The sequence below is a fragment of the Paralichthys olivaceus genome, chromosome 21, assembly GCF_024713975.1.
Source record: "Paralichthys olivaceus isolate ysfri-2021 chromosome 21, ASM2471397v2, whole genome shotgun sequence".
NCBI lineage: Eukaryota > Metazoa > Chordata > Actinopteri > Pleuronectiformes > Paralichthyidae > Paralichthys > Paralichthys olivaceus.
Window position 1 is genome coordinate 4,301,247 of NC_091113.1, and position 19,713 is coordinate 4,320,959.

At 45.2% G+C, this 19,713-nt stretch overlaps 1 protein-coding gene across 13 annotated transcripts in view; it reads right to left on the bottom strand.

Annotated features, from left to right (window-relative positions):
* Positions 1-19,713, bottom strand: part of tanc2b (tetratricopeptide repeat, ankyrin repeat and coiled-coil containing 2b) — a 112,427-nt gene that overhangs the window by 42,645 nt on the left and 50,069 nt on the right. For 8 of the 13 annotated variants that reach the window (XM_069518009.1, XM_069518010.1, XM_069518006.1 and 5 more), the window contains 2 exons: positions 14,780-14,851; positions 12,536-12,715 (listed from right to left, as the gene is read on the bottom strand). In XM_069518009.1, the coding sequence (XP_069374110.1) occupies positions 12,536-12,715; positions 14,780-14,851 (252 nt within the window). Of the gene's footprint in view, positions 1-4,746; positions 5,030-5,094; positions 5,507-12,535; positions 12,716-14,779; positions 14,852-19,713 lie in introns of those variants that run through there. The other 5 variants (XM_069518019.1, XM_069518017.1, XM_069518008.1 and 2 more) reach the window with 4 other exon arrangements.

Consider the following 19,713-nt stretch of genomic DNA (forward strand, 5'->3'; position numbering starts at 1 on the left):
ACGTTTTAACAAAGCGTGAAACTGCACACAGGAGCGCGGCCTCGGAACGAGAGCAGCGACCTGAAATTTGTTTGGGTTTTAAAAGATTTTGAACAGTGAATCAGAATTGGCTTCTCCTCGCACGGGGCTTTAAAGGCGGCTCCTCAAGTTAAGACTGAAATTCTTCCCATCTGGACCCAAAGCACATCTGGACCCATGAGGAACATCCTGCATCGATAGTCCACGCTTCACTTTGTTTATACCCGTTTCAATTCAGCTTGTTATTATTCCTTTTTGTACATTTATAGCATTTTAAAATGTTATTTATCAAGTATGTATGTTTTAAAAAATCATTATTCACGCTCAGTTTGAGAACAGGACTTGCTGATTTTACGTTCAAACCCTTCGCTTGCACTCAAATAGCTCCTGCTTGTGCTTAAACTGTGCACTTTCACTCAGATATTTTCTCTCATGGATGGATTTTCTGCTCGCTGCAGCTTTAGCTCTTCTCCTCGCACTCAGGCTGTTCTTTTAAATTCCCCAACCAATAGAATGCCAGGTGTAGACCCACCTCATTGTAGGAGTGTTAGCTTTATTTCTTTGGTTCATTTTACAAGGTTTCTGGCATAAAACGCTTAAATTCATGTCCTTCTCTGAAACTAAAAGACCAACCTCTTGTATAAAGATAGGAATAAAAACATAGTATGGTGTTTTAATAAAATTCACCCCACTGAACTCGTTACTCGCTCCGAGCTGCTTTATTTTTTACCGTCACATCTCTTGGTCCCTGTCGTGTGTTTCCTCTTTACGTCCGTACTGCAGGCCAGCTGTCTACCCTTCATTTTTGAAGGACTCTGCCATTATGTCTCCTCTGTAGAAGCTCGGCAGCAACTGTTAACTTTCTCTTCACATGGTTCGGCTCCTTCTGTGGCAGAATGACACTGAGGCCTGACTCCTGAGTTATCACGTGCCCCACTCCTCAGCAGGGGGCCACGGAGGCCGGCTCTCCTGAGGTATGGGGATACACCAGCAAAGCTATGAAGTTAAATGTGACACCACTTCACAGAGTGAAAGAGGCGTAATTGCCAAGGACACAGCGGTCTAATAATAGCCGGGCTGTGTTGACCTCTGTCCCTAGTGGAGATATTTATAACCTCCAGGCTGCACATACTCGATGACCACGCCTTCGTCATTGAGAATATCGGGACGAGCTGCAAGTTTCTCCGCTGCTATTCAATTAAAGAATTCAATTAAAACAAGTCCATAAAAGAGGAGAAGCTCTACATGACTGAGTTTTAAGACTTCCAATTAAGCTTCTGATTAAGATGTTGAGATCATCTGCTGCTATATTTAGCAGGACATGAAACGAACAGCAAGGCCGCCGCCCCTGAATTCCTCTCATGTCTGACAAACGCCGTAATCAATCGTTGCTCTTACGCAATCCCGCAGACGTACAGTAGTTAGCAGACTGACTGCAGCCGCACAAAGTCAGAGCTGTGATCCAGACAAATGCCTCATAGCGGTTCAGCGCCCTGAAATGACTGAGCAAATAAGTTAATGGCACACAGACAAGTGGTGAATACTAATGCAGGAGCTGGTGTCATTGTGCAGTCGTCTGGAAGGGTTTGGATATGCATGGACACAGATACACACACAACAACACACTTCTTTAGGCCCCTGCGTGTGTGTGTTTGCGTATCTCACAAGAAAAATGTTTGCTCAGCTCTCCACCACCAGCATTCACGGAAAGCAGTGAGGTGGTGTACGTAACCCACTGCTCTGTTTTGTAAGCAAATCATTATCACGGCTATTAATAGCACACTGCGGGTTTCTCTTTTCCACTTTTTTCCCCAGACGGTGCTGCTAAAAAATCCAGGTAAAACCAAACGTAAGCAGCGACCACACTCAGGCGTGGTGAGACAGTAATAGTAACTTTCTTTATACAGCAGCTCTCATGCTCAGATACATACTGTACCTCCACCAAGACCCAACAGCCCCCTTACATTCAACACAGCCGCACAAATATACACACACATATCACTCCCCCAAATATCTTTTTAATCAAATTTGTGGACTCGCAATATATATATGGAAAGTCTGAGAAATCCTGAGAACTATAGACAAACAAATGCAATGCAAACAAGGCAGAGTTAAAAACGCAGCCTCTCCAGTATAAGAGAAGTGGGGATGATGAGAAGGTGGAAGGTTGTTTAAAGATTTATGAACCACGCAAAAAGAACCAGTTCAGCCAGTACAGAGTCAAGAGCAGTGGCTTAATGTGATCTTTTCTTTAACATTTGTTCAAGCTCCAGAAGAAGCGGATATCTACGCTCCTATAGCTTAAGACTCTTGATGTTATTATAACTGTGCTCAAATTGAAATTAAAATTAAGATTCAGTTTCCCCCGAGTCTGAAATCGCTGTTAATTCTGTGAATCTTGGCCCGATAGCTGATTATTTATTCAAGTTCACAAGTTCATCTCTTTCCACCGAGTCCTGAGAAGAAAATCTGTTTTCTCCTCATTTAACTCTGAAGTTGGCTGCGCCTCTGTGAATTCATGTGGTTGGAGAATCGGTATTATCTCTTAAAAGTTAAATATTAAACTGCGCGGCGTCGGTTTAACAGTGTCACAACACTGATCACAGTAGCAGGAGGTATCATGTTTAAAAGACAGTGGGCTGAGAAGAGTTCCTTGAGGAACACCAATGTCAACATCACAGAAAAAAGTATGTTAAGTAAACAAAGTGTCATAGTAACTTGTCAAACACTGTACAAACAACAGACTCTTTGTTTGCATCGACAAACAGTCTCAGTTTCTGCCATGTTTTTCTGCAGGGCTATTTCTGTGCAGTGGCTTGTTTGATAACCGTTCTAAAACTTTTGTAATATGCTGCTGTCAGCGAGATGACTGGGCATGTGGTTAAAACAGCTTTCTTCAGAAGTTTACACGGAGAGGGAGATAACAGATGCATCTATAATTGTACGGTCGGCTCTGGGTTACATTTCTTCAGCAGAAGGTATACGGGAGCTGTTCTGAAAGCTTTGGGGGAACAGGCCTAATTGTAGGTTGTTACCTGGCATAGACACTAGAAGCTGACTTTATAGAGCTCGGTCCGGGTGGGGGGGTGGTCTGGGTGGGGGTGACTTCATCTTGCTAATGGCGGCACTGCCTGCAATTTCTCTCATCATAATAAAAACGGTAATCCTAGATCCCAGGGAGTTGTTACCTAAGTCGAGCCATATTGCCTCTGTTGTTGACTTTTTCAGATTCTACTGAAAATGCGGCCTGACAGTAAAATAAAGTCGCCGGGTCACGAAATTGACGGGGGATCACGGGGAACACGACACCCTCCGACGGGTCGAGGACGACCCCGGTGTGCCGCTCATAATTAGATTCTTCTCCCAACATTTTGCTTGGAGAAAACAAAGTGTGGGATTTAAAAGGACAGAGGTGTCACCGACGTGTGATTTACAGCTGGGGTTACTTGCATAGTGCAGCGTGTCGCAACCTGTCAATAGAGTCACTAAGCGGACAGCTTTTGTAATCAGGTTTCGGTGGCGAAACACAAAATTCAGATGCCATTCTGTCACTACATGAGGAAACAGCCTGTAATCAAGACCATGTTAATTTGCAGAGACACTCGACATAAGTCCAGCGAGGTTTATTCCGCAGGAGGTTGTATTTCAGATGCTCCATCATAATTATTTCATAACTTATCTGACACTCACAGGCCATTTGTCTGACACAGGCTCAAAGGGATTGAAGGGAGGGGAAATTGAGCAATTACATGAATCAATATCACTCTGGAGTGCAGCAAAAGGTATACCGGGTCTATTTGGCGGATTTTCAGGGAAGTGGGTGACAATTCAAAGCCCGGTTTGACTGATTTGTGTTGAGAATATATACGTGAACTCACTGGTGATGATGTGGGCCACAACTCAGGCAGGAGCGGAAACGCAGGGATGAGAAGTAACCTTGGAAAACACACTGTATCATTGACATCACCAGCTACACGGTATCACATATTCCCTCTGGTAAAGGAGCCTATTAGCAACTTCTTGCGTTAAGAATAAATGTTTAGAAAGACAGGGGGAGGAGAATCCCGTGGAAGGATGCTCTCCATCATCATGGACGACCCTGCGCCATCAGGTTCTAACAAACACTCGAACCAGGAAGTGCTCATGAACATCAACATTCCCATTTAACCGTCCTGAGATTTGAGTTCTTTGTGTCATTGGCCGACCCGTCCTCTATGACAGCTGACACGCTCAGCTCATCAAATCAGTCTGCAGGTGGTGATACTAAGTGGTGCGAACACCGACTGTGGGCGCCTCATCAAAAACCATTCACCTGAGACCGGCGATAGCAGCTGCTGATGAGGTGCTTGTGTTTTGCTGGCAGATAGTGTTATTGAGACATTTTGTTCTGTTCACACACAAGCTAGCAGTCCCCTGGGATGAGGCAGGGAGGCAGGGAGCCTGCAGCACTGGAACTGGAAGGAGGAACCACATCTCGGCACATGATGGGCTGATTCTGGTACACAACAACAAGCTGCTGCTGCTGCTGCTGCTGCCTCCTGCACGGGGTGAGGGGGGGAAACTATCCCCACCAAGCCGTTTACACAACCGTATGGTACATATAGTATGAGCCTGTGCTCTGGAAAGAAAAGTGAGACGCACAATAACAAGAACAAGCACCATTAGCCACCCACAGCTTGTGCTTGGACACACACGCACACACACACTCAAAGACAATTGAATGCTCACCCACGCTGACGCATGAAACAGACCAGCTCGCCACGAAAAATAACACTTGGCGGTTGATTCACAGGTCCTCGAGCCTACATTGTCATTACAGGGCAGCCTTTTGACGGATGCATCATTTTATGGAAAGAAATCACTTTCCTGCACTCCTCCCGTTAGCCCCACATCCGCACAAATGTCATTCGATACGGCGACTGGCACCGCCGCCCCGGCTGCGGGATCAGAGAGCGGACGGAACCAGGAGCAAGCTCCGGCCGGGCAAAGGTGGAGCAGCAGGTGACAAGGGGAGGCACGGTTCTCAGGCACAAATGGAGGAATGGAACAAGCAAAAGAGGGTGTGGCAGCGCTCACCATTCTCAAACCAGATCTTGCATTCCTGAAGGCTGGAGTACGGCACCAGCTCCCCACCTTCCCCCTCCAGCGACACGAGCAGTCCTTCCTCCCTGAGCGATGACCAGTTCATCAAAATCAAGAAGAGAAAAACAGGAAAAAGAGGAACGCCTGCAGCCGAGCAGGGGAGGATGAGTGCAGGGGTACTGATGCTCTCCTCCTCGCTCGTCCCTCCTGTTTCCTTGCCGAGGAGATCTCCACAGGTTTCAGCGCTGATGCTGCCCGCTCAGTGCAGTCGCAGTAAGTGATACAGAGCCAGGGAGATGTGGTAGTGACGGGAGGAGCGAGAGAGGAGGAGGAGATGGGATAGAAAACGGAGGGAGGGAGGAAAAAGGGAAGGAGGAAGGAAGAACGCAGCAGTCACTGTGTCACTGGGGGAAAGCGGGGGGGGGGGGGGGGGGGACGACACAGAGGTGACACTGGCAGCATGCACCGAGGGCTGAGCAGGGACCGCAACCTTCGCCGCTAGAGGAAAGAAACGGAAATAGGAAAAAGAACGAAAGCAGAGCAGAACAGGGAGTTTTTCCCGTGACGAGCGCAGACGGGACCGAGTTGCTGGCTCGCACTCCGTGACTGCATCAGCGCTTAGCGTGTTATGTATAGATGTGAGAGGCGCTCGCTCGCCCGCCCGCTCCACGGGAACAGGAGCCCAGGTCTCCAACAGATGAATGGTGCAGTGCTGCTGTTGTCATGGCAACCGCGGAGCAAAAAAAAAAAAAAGGAGGGGGAGGAGAAGGGTGGGTATTGGGGGAGGAAGGAAAATGGCATAAAAAAAAAAAAAAGGGACGGAGTGAGGGAGGAATGGGAGTTTTGCCGTTCGTGGACGAAGCGTTAGGAGCACATCGGACCACGAGTGGGGGGGTGGGGTGGTGGTGTAGGGGGGGAGCAGGGGTATTATTTAACAGGGACAAGAGTTTCAATAAAACCTACTCCATCTTCCTCCTGGGCCCGGGCAGCCTTGTTTGTCTGTCCTTGTTTTACCCTTGAAACTGTAGTTGTACGGCTGCGGCCATGTTTTAAGGCTATTTAAGGAGCTCAGGCCTCGAAGGGCCGAGAGTTTATTGGGAAGCGTCTTTGTTTTTGTCCGTCACTTAGTGAGCCTGCTGTTTTCTGAGTAGTTCTTATTTATTAATCTCCTCCGGTCACACTTTATTTCCCCAGGGTGACATCGCCAACCCCTCCCGAATGTTGCCAACGAGACGGCTACGGGTCAAAGTTTTTAAAGTGCCACGTCACCTGAAACCCCCAAATCCTCTTTGCATCAAACTACCGCTGCTGTCAAACATCTTGTTTTCTGTCGCGGCGAACTTAACATTTACATCTGAGGAATGAAACAAGCGGAGTGTGTTTCTGTGTCGCGCACGTTGTCAACAAAATGCAACAGGATCCAGTGGAAAAAAAACAAAAAACAAGTGGGGGTGGCTGATCACATGCTCGGCTTTAACTGTAACACTATTATCACCAAAATAAGCTCAGATGCACTCGCTCAGGGAGGTTGCATAAGTGTGTGAGAGACAGAAGCAGAAAAGAAACAAGGCTTTGTCGGTGGCTGGTGATTGTAAATAAAAAGACCTTTAATGAACTGATAGCAGTTCACCCCCCCCCCCCCCGCAACAGAACTTTGTCTTTTTCTTCATAAGCAACAATCAGAAGTTCGTTATTTTAGTTAGAAACTGTTAAATCTTGAAAACTTGAAATTAGCTGTTTTATGTAATTCTGTGCGGGTATCATTTTAACATCATTCGTTTTAATTATATCAATACACATGATTATTCCTTTAATGACAGGGTTCTTTTCAGCATCTTCTCATCAATAAACTTGATTTAAGATAAATATCCTTTTGCTTCTCTCTTTTAAATATTTACAGAGTGATCAAACATCTGCCCTCTGATGAACCGCAGCTTTTCATATGAAGCTCTGCATATTTGATTAGGTGTGTCGACACAGAGACGAGATTTCATCAAACTTCCCTTTTTCTGATATTTTCTCAAAACATTCGCAGTGAAAGGTTTTGTTTTTTTTGCATCAGTCGGTTCAGCTGTTGACCTGTTCCTTCTTTAAATATTCTGCACGAGCGTTCGCCATTCATGTCGACAAGACTCAACAAACGAAATGTTTCGCTCCCTCCGATAACTTTACATTGACGTGCTGTTACATGAGCGGTAAAAGCCTGATGTTTACATGTAATAGAGAATAATGGATATTTGCCATGATGTCTCATCACTGAAAGATCCAGACTACTTGGCAGAGGACTAAACTTTGACAAGAATGTCTGTCACAGCACTTAATCCAAATGGTTCCTTAGTGCTCCTCCTGAGGGCATCGTACTTCCATTTCAATTACTCCTTTCTGCACTTAACCGTCACTCTTTGTATTTCACCTGTGACAGTGGAGCTGAAAATGTCACATTTCCTTTCAGCAGAACAAATGATTCGGAGGGTCCGTGGCGGCCGGGACGGCTGAGGCAAGAAATAATGACAATAATTGAAGAGCGATTTTCTCTGGGTGCTACGCTGGGTAAGGAGGCGTGGAGATTGAGATATCCCAAATGTCAGTGTTCATCTCGAATATTCACAGAAGACACAGATGCCATATAAACGCGCCGCTGGGTAAGGAGGCGTGGAGAGAGGGAGATTGAGATGTCCCGAATGTCAGCCTTCCTTTCCAAAACGCACCGAGGGGACAAGATATCGTTAAATGCTGCCGGCGTGGCACAGCGCAGGTTTGTGGTAGATGACGTCAGGTCCAGGTTATACACGTTGTGATGTCAAGAAACCAGGAGATCCAGTCAAATCTGAAGCATATACATGAGAAGAGTTTGTCCAAAAAACAGAAGTGATGGTTTTGTTGACATGATTTTGAGAGCGAGAGAGAGAAGTTGATCTTTACTGATGCAGCTGAACATGTTGTTTCCTGACACTCATTACATTTATCAGACTGTTTTAGTTACAAGTTACTTCGGAGCTTAAGATTTTAAATACAAATTAATGCGTTGCTATAAAATGCTATGCACTTATAGGAAGAGCGAATAAGCACGAGCTCTCTGAATGTTCTACTGTAGGAGAAGATCTGGGATAAACTATTATTGTTTTCATCACTGATTAATATAATTTCTCATTTAATCAATTAATCATTTAGTTTAAATGATTGTCAACATTTCCTCATCGAGATGACTTCAGATGTCTTGTTTTGCTCGAAACAATTCAAATTCATTTAATATAAAGTTCGGATGATGAAAAGAAGCAAATTCTCACATCGTCGAGGTCGGAAACGACCGATCTTTTATCAAAATACAGTATTTGCAGATTTGTTTTCTTGTCATCGGATAATCAGAGCATGGCTACAGAGCAGATTTCCTGATTATAATCCACTCTATGTTGAAGATGTGCTTCAACAGGTGATCCTGCGCGTCTCCAATCCGGACAATTATCTTGCAAAATGAAAATAGACTCCGTCACAAGTGGCTACTTCACCAGAGCTCATCTGTTTTTCGTGCGGGTCCTTTAAGACCACCCACACAATGAGCTGTGAAACCTGACGAAGCAGTTCTGCACACAGCGCCTTGTTAATCCTGACCATCCTCCCCGCTGCTGAGCACTTCTATACCTTCGTCATGTCCAATTAGAAGTTAGCTTACTGTAGTGCCACTCCATTCATACATTACTCTCCCTGTAAGCACCACAGAGACAATGGATTTCAGATGTACTCATATTACTGTGATAATTGCAGCAGGAGTGTGTGTGTGTGTGTGTGTGTGTGTGTGTGTGTGTGTGTGTGTGTGTGTGTGTGTGTGTGTGTGTGTGTGTGTGTGTATCACATCTAGCCTCTGTTTTTCTCAGATTTTAAGGCCGAACGCAATTTTCTACCTTCGTGTTGCTATCCACGGGGAAACAGTAATTGTATTGATTGCTGCCATTAATTAAGAGAAAGCAGTGTAATCTGGAGAGAGCTGTTGAAATAATTCCATTTAAATGTTTCAGACTAAAGCAGACCCAATCAATCAAGTGGGGGGAGGGGGGAGCTGAGCCCGACACTGGAGGGGAGGCGTTTATTAAGAAACAAATAAGCAATCAGGTGATTACTGCTCATAACAATCAGCCGCTGAGGTATCACTGTGAGACGGAGCAATCGCTGGCTCTCAGCTGAAAAAAGAAAATAGACGAGGTAAACAGGTGAGTGCGTTCAGTTTCGCTCTTCGAAGGTACCTCACTTGAGTATTTCCATCCCATACCACTTCTGCCTCATCTCAAATCACACAGGGATACTGTGGTTTTAACGCCACAACATTTATTTAACAGCTGCACCGGGATTTTTCATAAAACACATGATGAGGATTGTAATCCATCATCACTGAATCAACAAATCAACACTGCACAAGTTCTTTCTAATTTTGCAGGACGTTAGTGGATAGTAGAGACGTTTTTATACCGATACCGGCATGAAAACTACCTCCAGTACTGCAGAGTTGTACTGTTTAGATCAACTTTAATTGTTCGGTGTCTCTGCATCTTGGCTCTGATTACAACCTGATTATAATAAATTACTTTGACTTATTCCCGTGTTTAAGATTATTGTCAGAAGCCTCTAAATAGATTTTAATGGTTTATGATGAATTCATGATGAGTTTTATTCTTGTGATTTTATACAATGTTTTGTTAGAAAGTCACCATGAAGTAAAAAATGGATTATTATTATTATTCTTGTAATACAAATGCTACCTCCACGTTCTAAGCAGTTAATTGTGTTTAATTACTGTCGTTGTGTTGGGTCACTGATTTGCCGAGAAGTTTCCAGGAACGAACAACTACATTTTTAATGACCCACTATATGAGACCATCTAGGTAACATTAACAATTCATTGGAATTCATTAATTATAATTGTACCAGTTGAACAGTCTGTACATTTTAAATTATAATTAGCAGCAAATTTAAACTGATTCTTTCTAGGAATTCTTACAGGGAGCAAAAATGTTCACACTTCTATTTTTGATAATAGTTTGTTAATTATACTTTTACTTTGTGGTTATTGTTACTTAAATAAAGACAGAAAGAACAGCCCTGTATGTAATTTATGTTATGTAAAAAGAATATGAGCCAATAAAACAAGATTTCTTCTTCTCAGTTTCATGCTTTTCTTAGAGCCTTCTTACTTTTTTGGATAAACGCAGTGGAAAAGTACTTTTATATTCAATAATGTCGACAGAAAATCAGGTGTGACCATCCGAGTTCAATGTGATACTACAGCCCTGCACGCGTCGTGCCTGTTTCACAACCAGAGGGGATTAAATCAGAAGCTCAATGACTCTCCAAAAAGGTCAGCGCCTTCGTAACGCTTTCATACTATCAGAGCCACGAGTTGGAATAACTCACCGGCACCACGTTGCCTTCCTGAGGCCAATCAGAGGCCGTACAGGACGGAAACGAGAGGGTGTGGTTGGTGGAGGCCACCGGGGGAGATGAGAGCGCCGCTGCCTTCAGACCTGCTGCTGTTCGCTCTCTAATGCACTTCTCTGTCACCTCTCTTTCTCCCACCTCTGCCATCTCTCTGGCATGGGAGCAGATCTGGCCTCTGACACACGCGCACACACACACATTAAGAAACAAACACACACACGAGCTTGGTGCTCAAGCTGTTCAGGAAGTGGTGCTGAGTTGAATTAATTAAAGGGTGAGAAAGCCGGGGTGGATGAGGCCTAACAATCTGGTGCTCGATGCCACTTGAGAGCAGACGCAGGTCTTTGAGGACTTCAAGGAGACGGCACCTCGAGGCACTTGAGGACTTTTGTACACATTGTCATGACGCAGGAGCAGTTAAGTATACTTGGTAAACAATACTTGGTTACAGGGCTTCTCACAAACAGCGCGGACAGAAGCAGAGTCCCGCAGTGCTACACGTGTCACACTATAGCCGGACACAGAGACACAAATCTGGAAGGATTAACACACAGAGTGACTAATCCTGCCGAAATGAACACACTGTCGAGCACACAAGCACACAAGCACACAGGGACACTTGAAAGTTAGAGTGGAGAAATGATCCAAAGGTAAAACAAATCAGACAAGGCTGAAAATGCAGGAAACACACAGTGGAGAGAAAACAATTCCACGTTCCCACGTTAGAATCTATAAATACAACGCAGCCCTCACAAGAAGCATCACCTGACAATCCTTCAATACTGCAAAGTCTCCCTACGTCGGACGTGGAATAAGAAGAGTTCGGAGCACTGTACGTGATTGATCGAGCCATTCTCACGACAACAACAACATTCTCCTCCTGTGAAAGATCAAGACAGAAACATTCACATGTTCGCATAAGAGGAAAAGAGCTCTGAGTGGTTGAAGACAGGTAACGTGCTAAGTAAGTAGAGTTCATTCACCGAAGAGAAAAAGGGTAATTCGGCCCTGACGTTGTCTCAGATCTAATTTCCAACTCTCTCCAACAACAGCTTGTTCCGTCACACACGGAGCCCTCCACAGTGACGTGGCTCGCCCACTCACAAAGACCGCAAATCTCTTTTGGCGTGTTTCCTCTCGAAAATCAACAGCTTGGAAGACCCGTGCCGGGGAAAGACCATAAATCATTCTGTGTGATGTAAAAATCCTGGTCCCCCTGGCGTCATCAGAAACGTTAATGATCTGAGGTAGCTGAGAGGCTGGTGCACCCTAGTGGTGGCTGCTGAATCCAGCTTTAAAGTCCTTTACACCCACTCTCACTCGACTGTGGAGGCTGTGCTCACATTACAGGCAGAGCTGCAGTGTCAATATTTCATTTCTCATTTTGAAATCCGGTTCAGCAGCGAGCCTCGGACCACAGCTTCAACCACAGTACCAGAGCGTGACACACACACACACACACACACTCATAATCCAGTTAATGGGGAGACAGAGGGGGATTTTCTGTGTTCTGGAGATGAGTGTGGAAGGAAACGATTAGCGGTGGGAGATTGAGTGCAATAAAAGGAAGCAGAGAAACAGCTCACAGTCCGTCAGCTGTTCTGGGCACTGTCAATTAAGCAGGACTTTAGTGTTTACAAGAATTGGAAATTACAGTGTTTGCCACACGCTGCAGCTCGGCCCGGCTTCATGCTTCCTCTGCGGTGAGTGATTACTGCACATCAGCGAATCAAACCACTCCTCTTCACTTTGACTCATAAAACCTGCTTTAATTCAGAGCGTGATTCTCTGATTGGATCCACAGCCAACAGGGGCAGAGTGAAGGGTTACGAGAGGGTGAATTAGTACAGTGAGCCCATGGGGGAGGACGGGACGTGCGTACGAGACAAATTTGAACCAGATTCAGCTCACATCTCTGTCGGCTGTGGGTTTCTTCCCAAAATCAGCTTTTAAACAAAACCCAAATTTAGAAAAAGCAATTTAAATGCTGCGTGAATTCTTCTTTTACCTGTGAGCTTCTTCACAGGCTGCAGCCGGACACTGATGGTCTGGTGGGTGAGCAGCGGGGAGGAGGGCAGCGAGCGGGACACGCCCTCCATAATGCGAATGTGCTGCATGCCCTCGGTCATGGAGAGCGTCGGCACCGCGTAGTCTCCTTCAAAGGCGCAGTCGCTGTCGATGCTGCCACCTGTGGGACGGGAGGGAACACAAGATGTAGTGTGAGGTGCTGTTTGCTAAAAATGTAAAGACAGAGACAGTTGGAAAGACTTAACAGAAGGAAAGGAGGTTAAACTGTCGTAAAAATAACAGTTTACTGTTTACAACGCTACTTTCCCTTCTGTATTTGAGGATACGTTAATGAAAGGATGAATTAATGAATTAATAATCAAACGACTGAGCATCCCAGTGCTTATTTGAAGGCTCCTGTCGGATTGCAGGGTGTTGCTGTTTGCTGAGCCCCTGTAGAAACTGTTTGAACGACAGACATGAGTATTCTGAGCGTACGTCCGCCCGCTCCCTGGATTCTGATCTCGGTGCAGCACCAGTATCGAGCGCAACAAGATTGGTGTGACCCAGAAGAGAGAACAGCCCTGCAGGCAGCACAGGCTGTTTACGTTCACAGCTATGAGCTACACACTGCCTGACCGCCACGGAAACACAATACCCCACAATTCTAATGTAATTAAAAAGGACTTTTCGAACCATCTGAAATATGTGTTTAAACAAACCGAGTAAACAGCAGCCATGACTATGAGAGAGCATTTTATTTGTAAAATGACAACGAGCAGTAATTACAGACGGAGCACAAACAGCCACTCTCAATCACTCACCCACCTCCTCTTCCTCTTCAAAAGCCACAAATCATGACAACTAAGGGTTTTTTTTTTTTAAACTTCACACACTCACTCCCCAGTGAACACAACCAGCCAGCTGTCTATAAACACAACATCCATTTTGTGAATCAGCTCTGGCTCCGGCTGCCCGTCTCCCTGCAGACGAAGCTGCAAAACCAACTGGTCAGGCAACAGTCTCACATCAGACAGTGAGACATGGAGCCATTATCAGACACTAGTCCCACAGGAAGCCTGCGCGATGTCTGGAGATGGAGATTCAAAACGAGTTCAGACACTATTGCACACAAGGAAGAAAGAACTCAACACAACACACACGTACACACACACACACTCTCCCTCTCAGTGCTGGAGTCAGTCCACCCATTCACTGGGGAATGTCACTGCAAAAAGCAAAAACAGCAGCCAGAGCAGCGGTTTCATCCCCCCGCCAGGAAATTCTCCTCATGTATGCAGAGAGTGGTGTGAATACCAAGTTCCCCCCTTGGTATTCTGGCAGCAATTATCAGTGGTTGAGATCCAACTTAATTTTAATGGATTCCAGTATTGGATTCTGCAAATATTCTCAATATAGTAAAGGAATTACCAGCGTTTCACATGAAGACGATCATCTTAAAAGCAACAGTGATGCCAAAGAGGTATATTTAGTATTGCTGACTTTAGTTTCTATTCTTAATCATCCTGTTCAAGCTGTGATACGCTGAAGTACAAAAAGGTGTGATTTAGTCGAAGGTGGCGAGGGAGGAAAAATCACTTGGACTTGGAAATGATGGTCTTTTCTTTTATATATACGGCGATGAGAGCCTCGTTCAAGATCCCCCTCCATGACTCGAAATCAACACAAACACCTACTCGTCGAGGTGTTCGGCAACGAGGAAGAAAACAAAAGGTGGAATGAAATTATAATTGCCCAAAACATGCCCTGCCACGCGTTGACATCCCCCCGCTGATGATAAACATCCACCGCTGTGCTGAAAGCAGCCGATTACCCCCCCGAAGAAACTCGAGATTTACAGACAGAATTACAAGACTATAAAATTCATACACTGTAAATATAACTTCAATTCCAGTAGTCGTAAACTTTTCTGCTATGAAGTCGAGTAAAATACAGCGCGGGAAACAAGGCCTCCGCGGGTTCCTTCTGTGAAAGCATTAAAGGAGAAGAAATGAAGTCTGGAAAGAGGCCGCAAGGAGAGAAGTGTTGAAATCAGGAGGAAAACAGCGTATGTGTTTTTGTTCTCAATCATTTTGCTTCTGATTCACTCACATACACACATTCACAGCTGACTCTGGCTCAGTACACTTCACAATAATGGGATGCTCAAACTTTGCAGGCACAACTGAATCTCATGAATCTGTGAGACATGATAAACGTATTCCAGAAAGTGTTGTTAGCTTACCTTGGCCGACGTGGCACAGGTGAGGGTCTAGACTGGGCGAGCGGGCATCTGCCAAGTCCTCGCTCCCACCATCTACAGACAAGGAGCAGAAAGAGAAAGGCAGGGATTGAGCTCGGCACTGGTGGAAACATTGCGGGAGGGTGCCGGCCAGCAGCAAGGCCACCTCCTCCTCCCCGATCAGCCAGGTGTGGGAGCGCAGGACTCCCAGCAGGCTGCTCACACACAGCCCCTCCACGCCCTTCCTCCTGGGGCCCAGGCGGCCCCTTATGGTTGCGAAGGGGGACCGCGCCACCACGCTCCACTTTTTCCTCCTCCCCATGGCTAGACTAAACATCTGTAGGGCCTGCCCATGCAGATAACAACGTAGTTTACATTACAGCCACTGGTGCATGCAGAAAGTCCTGTGGTGGAGCCACAATCCCAGAGCTCACTGGGCTCTACGGTTCAATGGGCAGGGACTAGCAGCAAAAGAGTGGGCGTCTCCCTGGATAGATCCACATACGTTAATGATACAAGGATCAATTACGCCCAAGGGAGCAGGCAGGCTAAATCATCCACAGTGGATGGAGCTGGATGGGGAGGGGGGGGTGGGCAGCATCACTGGGCAGCACAGTCGGTGTCACTGGGGATCGTTTCATAATCCTGTTCAAGTGTGGAGGGATCTACTGTAAAGCACGACAGCCCGGCAGAGGAGCTTTGGAACAACTGATTTATACTCCGAATAAACGTCCCACTGGAATTAAACGAGCTATTAATAAAATCTAAACTAAGCCACTTGTGTGAAAACTGGTCTAAGCCCGTGGATTTTCTGTGTGTTGAAAGATCAAATGCAGGAAGAGGAGTATGTTTTGCCGCGGCCCCGCATTGTGTTTCCATCGCAGCTCTCTCCACCAGCCGAGCAAAACCCAAACAAATACGCAAGAATTATCTCCACCATCGCAGGTTCACACACACACACACACACACTGCGCAGCCAGCAGCCACGCAGCTGGCTCGATCGGCTCGCTGGTGGAAAGATCAAGCTTGTCGATGGACGGATAGAATAAGCCGTGGGGCATGATTGTGTGAGAACTGGGCCAGCCCGAGATTGACACCGATTGTGGGAGGGAGTCTTCTGCAGGGAGAGTTTTTCAGTGTTCGCTCACAGACGTGAACCAGCGAATGAACACGTATACTGATAATAAGAGAGATGTGATGCAATTAAACATAATTTGGAAATGATTTTGTAGAGGTTCAAGCAATTTAACTAATTTTTCTGGGAGGTGATGTTTTCATTTTGTGCACAGTTGAGACCAAAGAAGAAAATATTACATTTTGCAGCAGATACCCATTAATGGGCAGAGGATGGATAACATCAGGAGAGACCTTGGAGGAGATATGTCCTGAGTGTCATTTTAGTTCTGAAGTGATTTTGAAACATTTCCAGCAGTTGAAGCTTTGTTTATTCTTGCTGTTAACAGACAAACCTACATCCTGCTGCTGGCCCTTCCACTCTGACGTCTCCATATCCCCATCGCATGCACATCGGACCAAAAATAGCTTCTCACCTCGCCCACCTGATGAGCCATATCGTCTGTAAAATCAATGTCGTGAAAATCAATACGGGCTTTGAAGATGATGTGCGCTCGGTGTGAGCATAGCTCGCACACAGTGAGCCGTGAAAAAAGCACAACACATGCACATGCAAACACGTCTAAAGAGTGTGATACTGCGGGTTGAGAGCTCGGTGACATACAGTAACAGATTCTGCACACTAGCTACGCTCCTGTGGCGGAGCTGATTAGCACCTCGGGTGACGTTTCGGAGCAACGCGCTTGTCATCAGATGAGTTGAGACGCTGGAAATGTCACGGCTGAGCCTTCTAATCATTTAAATGAACGGACAATAAAATGTAGGATTAGATACAAGAGATGACACATTTCTTGAGCCTGATCTTATTCAGCTGCAACAACTTAATGCTTCTAAATGTGATACACGATGTTTTATTACACAGATTTGATCTGATGCAAAAAAAAGAGATGCAGGCTTTGCTGGAAATGTAATAATTCTTATTCAGGTATGATTCCAACCAACATTCCTCCCAGTTAATGACAAACATATGTTAAATCTGCAATTTAAATACTTAAATCCTCACCGAGCTTCACCTCTTTACTGCAGCATACCGTCTCTTGACTGCAATTTCTGTTCAGGCTTGAGAAACACATCTTTTGTGGCTTTCATTTCAAAGACAAAGCTTCTATTCTCCCGTGCAGATTGCTCTCTTGTTACCAGTGATCGCTCTGCATTGTCCTGCCCCACGGATCAATGGCATATTAAGCAGGGAACATGAAAGGGGAGGACCCACGGTCGTCAGAAGACAAGAGACGTGTTTTCATTGCAACCAAAGAGACAAACAGTGGACATCAATCTGGTTCTTTACAGAACATCCGTCAACCTCTCGTGAGGATGCGACTGAATGTGGCTCAGTATCTGATTCAAAGTCAGAACAGACGATCTCTGCTCTGTAACCACATCCTATTCAGCTGGAAAATCAAAGCTTCACTCCCTCTGAAAGTGAAAGCAAAGAAATAATGGTGTACTTACTCTGTCGGCTATTCTCTGCAGCAGTAATGCCATGGTGGGGTGTTAGGGTGTCAAAGGAGCAAGACAATTTCGCACTTGGACAAAGAGTCATTATGGGAGAAGTCAGTGTGACTTCTGATAGTGATCCCGCAGAGCGTGATGGAGAAGTCCGCTATCATTATCGTTCAGGCTGACTGTCTGTGTTCAGAGGTGTTCAACGTGACCTCTGCTCCAACACGGAGCTTCACCTCCAAGTACCGTCTGAGAGTTAATACTATAATTTGGGCTCATTTGTGTGATCACTTTTGGGAAAAAGAAAGAGACACACACACACTTTCCTTTGGCCGTGACAGATCAATCACGTTACGCGCAAAAGGAACCAATGTACTCAGACCCAAAATATAGTCGCCTCCGGACTTTCAGATGAGAGAAAATGACCAACAGCAGGAAGAGAAAAAGAGATTGCAACTGAAGCGTGTAACTGAAGCTTTTTTCAGACCTGCACTGAACTCTGGAAATTCCTGAAAAAAGGAGTATAAGCTGTATGCCAGAATGAAAAAGGTGCAGAAAATGTCAGAGTGGGCCCTTGTGAGAAAACAGCTGAGGATGACGTTTCTAATGAGACTGACAAGAGCCAACATCACATAAACGCATGTTCTGCCTCCTGCATCCTCGACTCAGACGCCACCCTTCACTTGAGTGGAGGATTTCCTGTTGTGAACACATCTGACCTGGACCATCTCCGTCTATGTTGTTCATATTTGGAAAAGCAAAGTCTGGAGAGAGTCTGGACCCAACTGTCTGTCTGAAAACGGCCTGAGTCACGTCCCGTATATGAAGAGGCCTGAGATTTACATCCTCCAGCTCAATAACTTCACCCAGTGATTTAAGGTTCAGCTCCTTTCTGCCTTATTTTTTTTCTTACCTTTGCTTATTGCCTCCGCGGGGCCCTAATGTTGTTGTGTTGCCAACTTGTTGTCAACCCCCAGGAAGGAGTAGTAGTCTAATTAAACACCAGTTAGTCACAGCTAATTCTTCTCACCATTCATCAAAATAGTATCCGAGGTTAGAGGTGCAGATTCAACATCTGTTTTATCACAGCTTCTTTGTAACGCTTTACTACAGGCACAGAAATCCTTTTTGCACTTTGCATACCTTAAACTCAGGCGTCTATGAAGACAGAGTATTAAAAAGATTGATGCAAGAAATAATACATTTCTGACGAAGTGCACGTTATCCTCGCAAAATCCTGAAAGCCTATTATACACTTCTTTTCCAGAGTGAGCTAAACGTTTAACGATTTTAAATCCTTATATATCTGATACAGAAATGTGCGAGCTGAGATGATAAGACACATCGATATCTATTCAGGTAACACACACAAATAAAAAGTCGACGTGCACACTATATATCAAGAGGAGCCGTTTGTGTGAAGAGGCGCACCGTGGGTCATTTACAGAAATAGACATTGATTGTGTTAAAAATAGGCAGGGGGAAAAAATTTGATTCCTGCAGAGAGTAATAACCAGTGCTCAACTGCAACTGTCACTAGAGAAGAGACTGGAGGTTTCACTGCTCTTGTGGGGACTTCAATTCAAGTGCGTTACAGGAAGTGAAAATTGTCAAGTTTATCCAAAAAATGACAAAGCTGCAGACGTGTGTATCAACAAGGGCTCCAATTATGATGATTATCAATTACAGCGTAATTTGTTTTGACTGGATGAAAAGACTTTGTTCTATAAATGTTAGAAATGAGTGAAAAATGCACAACGCAAGTTTTTAGATTTGCTTTTGGACGTGCACCGAAAACATGCAGCAAACGTCTGCTACTTTAGCTCAAGATAAACAACTCGATAACGTGTTTTAGCCAGTTTCTGACAATTTCAGCTCAATTTGACTTCAAGAACATTTTGTCTTCAGACGTACTGCCACGCTGTTCCTGCTGCTGATTCACTGATCAATTCATCGTCACACCCTTTCAGCAAAAGTATGCTGAAGTGCTAAAGTGTGCGACTGAGTGTTTGGGTTTGGCCTCAGATTCAAACTCTTTAATCAGATTCACAACAAAGAAGAGCATCTTAATGAATCACTCCACCGCAGCGCGCTGCACTGAGCCGTAAGAGAGCACAGACATCTGCTCGGTAGTAAAGTTGGCAGACAGCTTCATTAGAATCAGCCTCGATGTGCGCTAACACAAAAATTAATGCGTAGAATGATAAACACACATGTACACACACAAACACATCCGCTGTGAGAGAGCTTGTCTAGTGTTGCATCTCCGTTCCTGCACTGAGGCAGTCAACGCCCATCACAGGAGGTTCTGACATCTACTACAAAATCAATAGGGATACCATACTCAGGTAAATCCACAT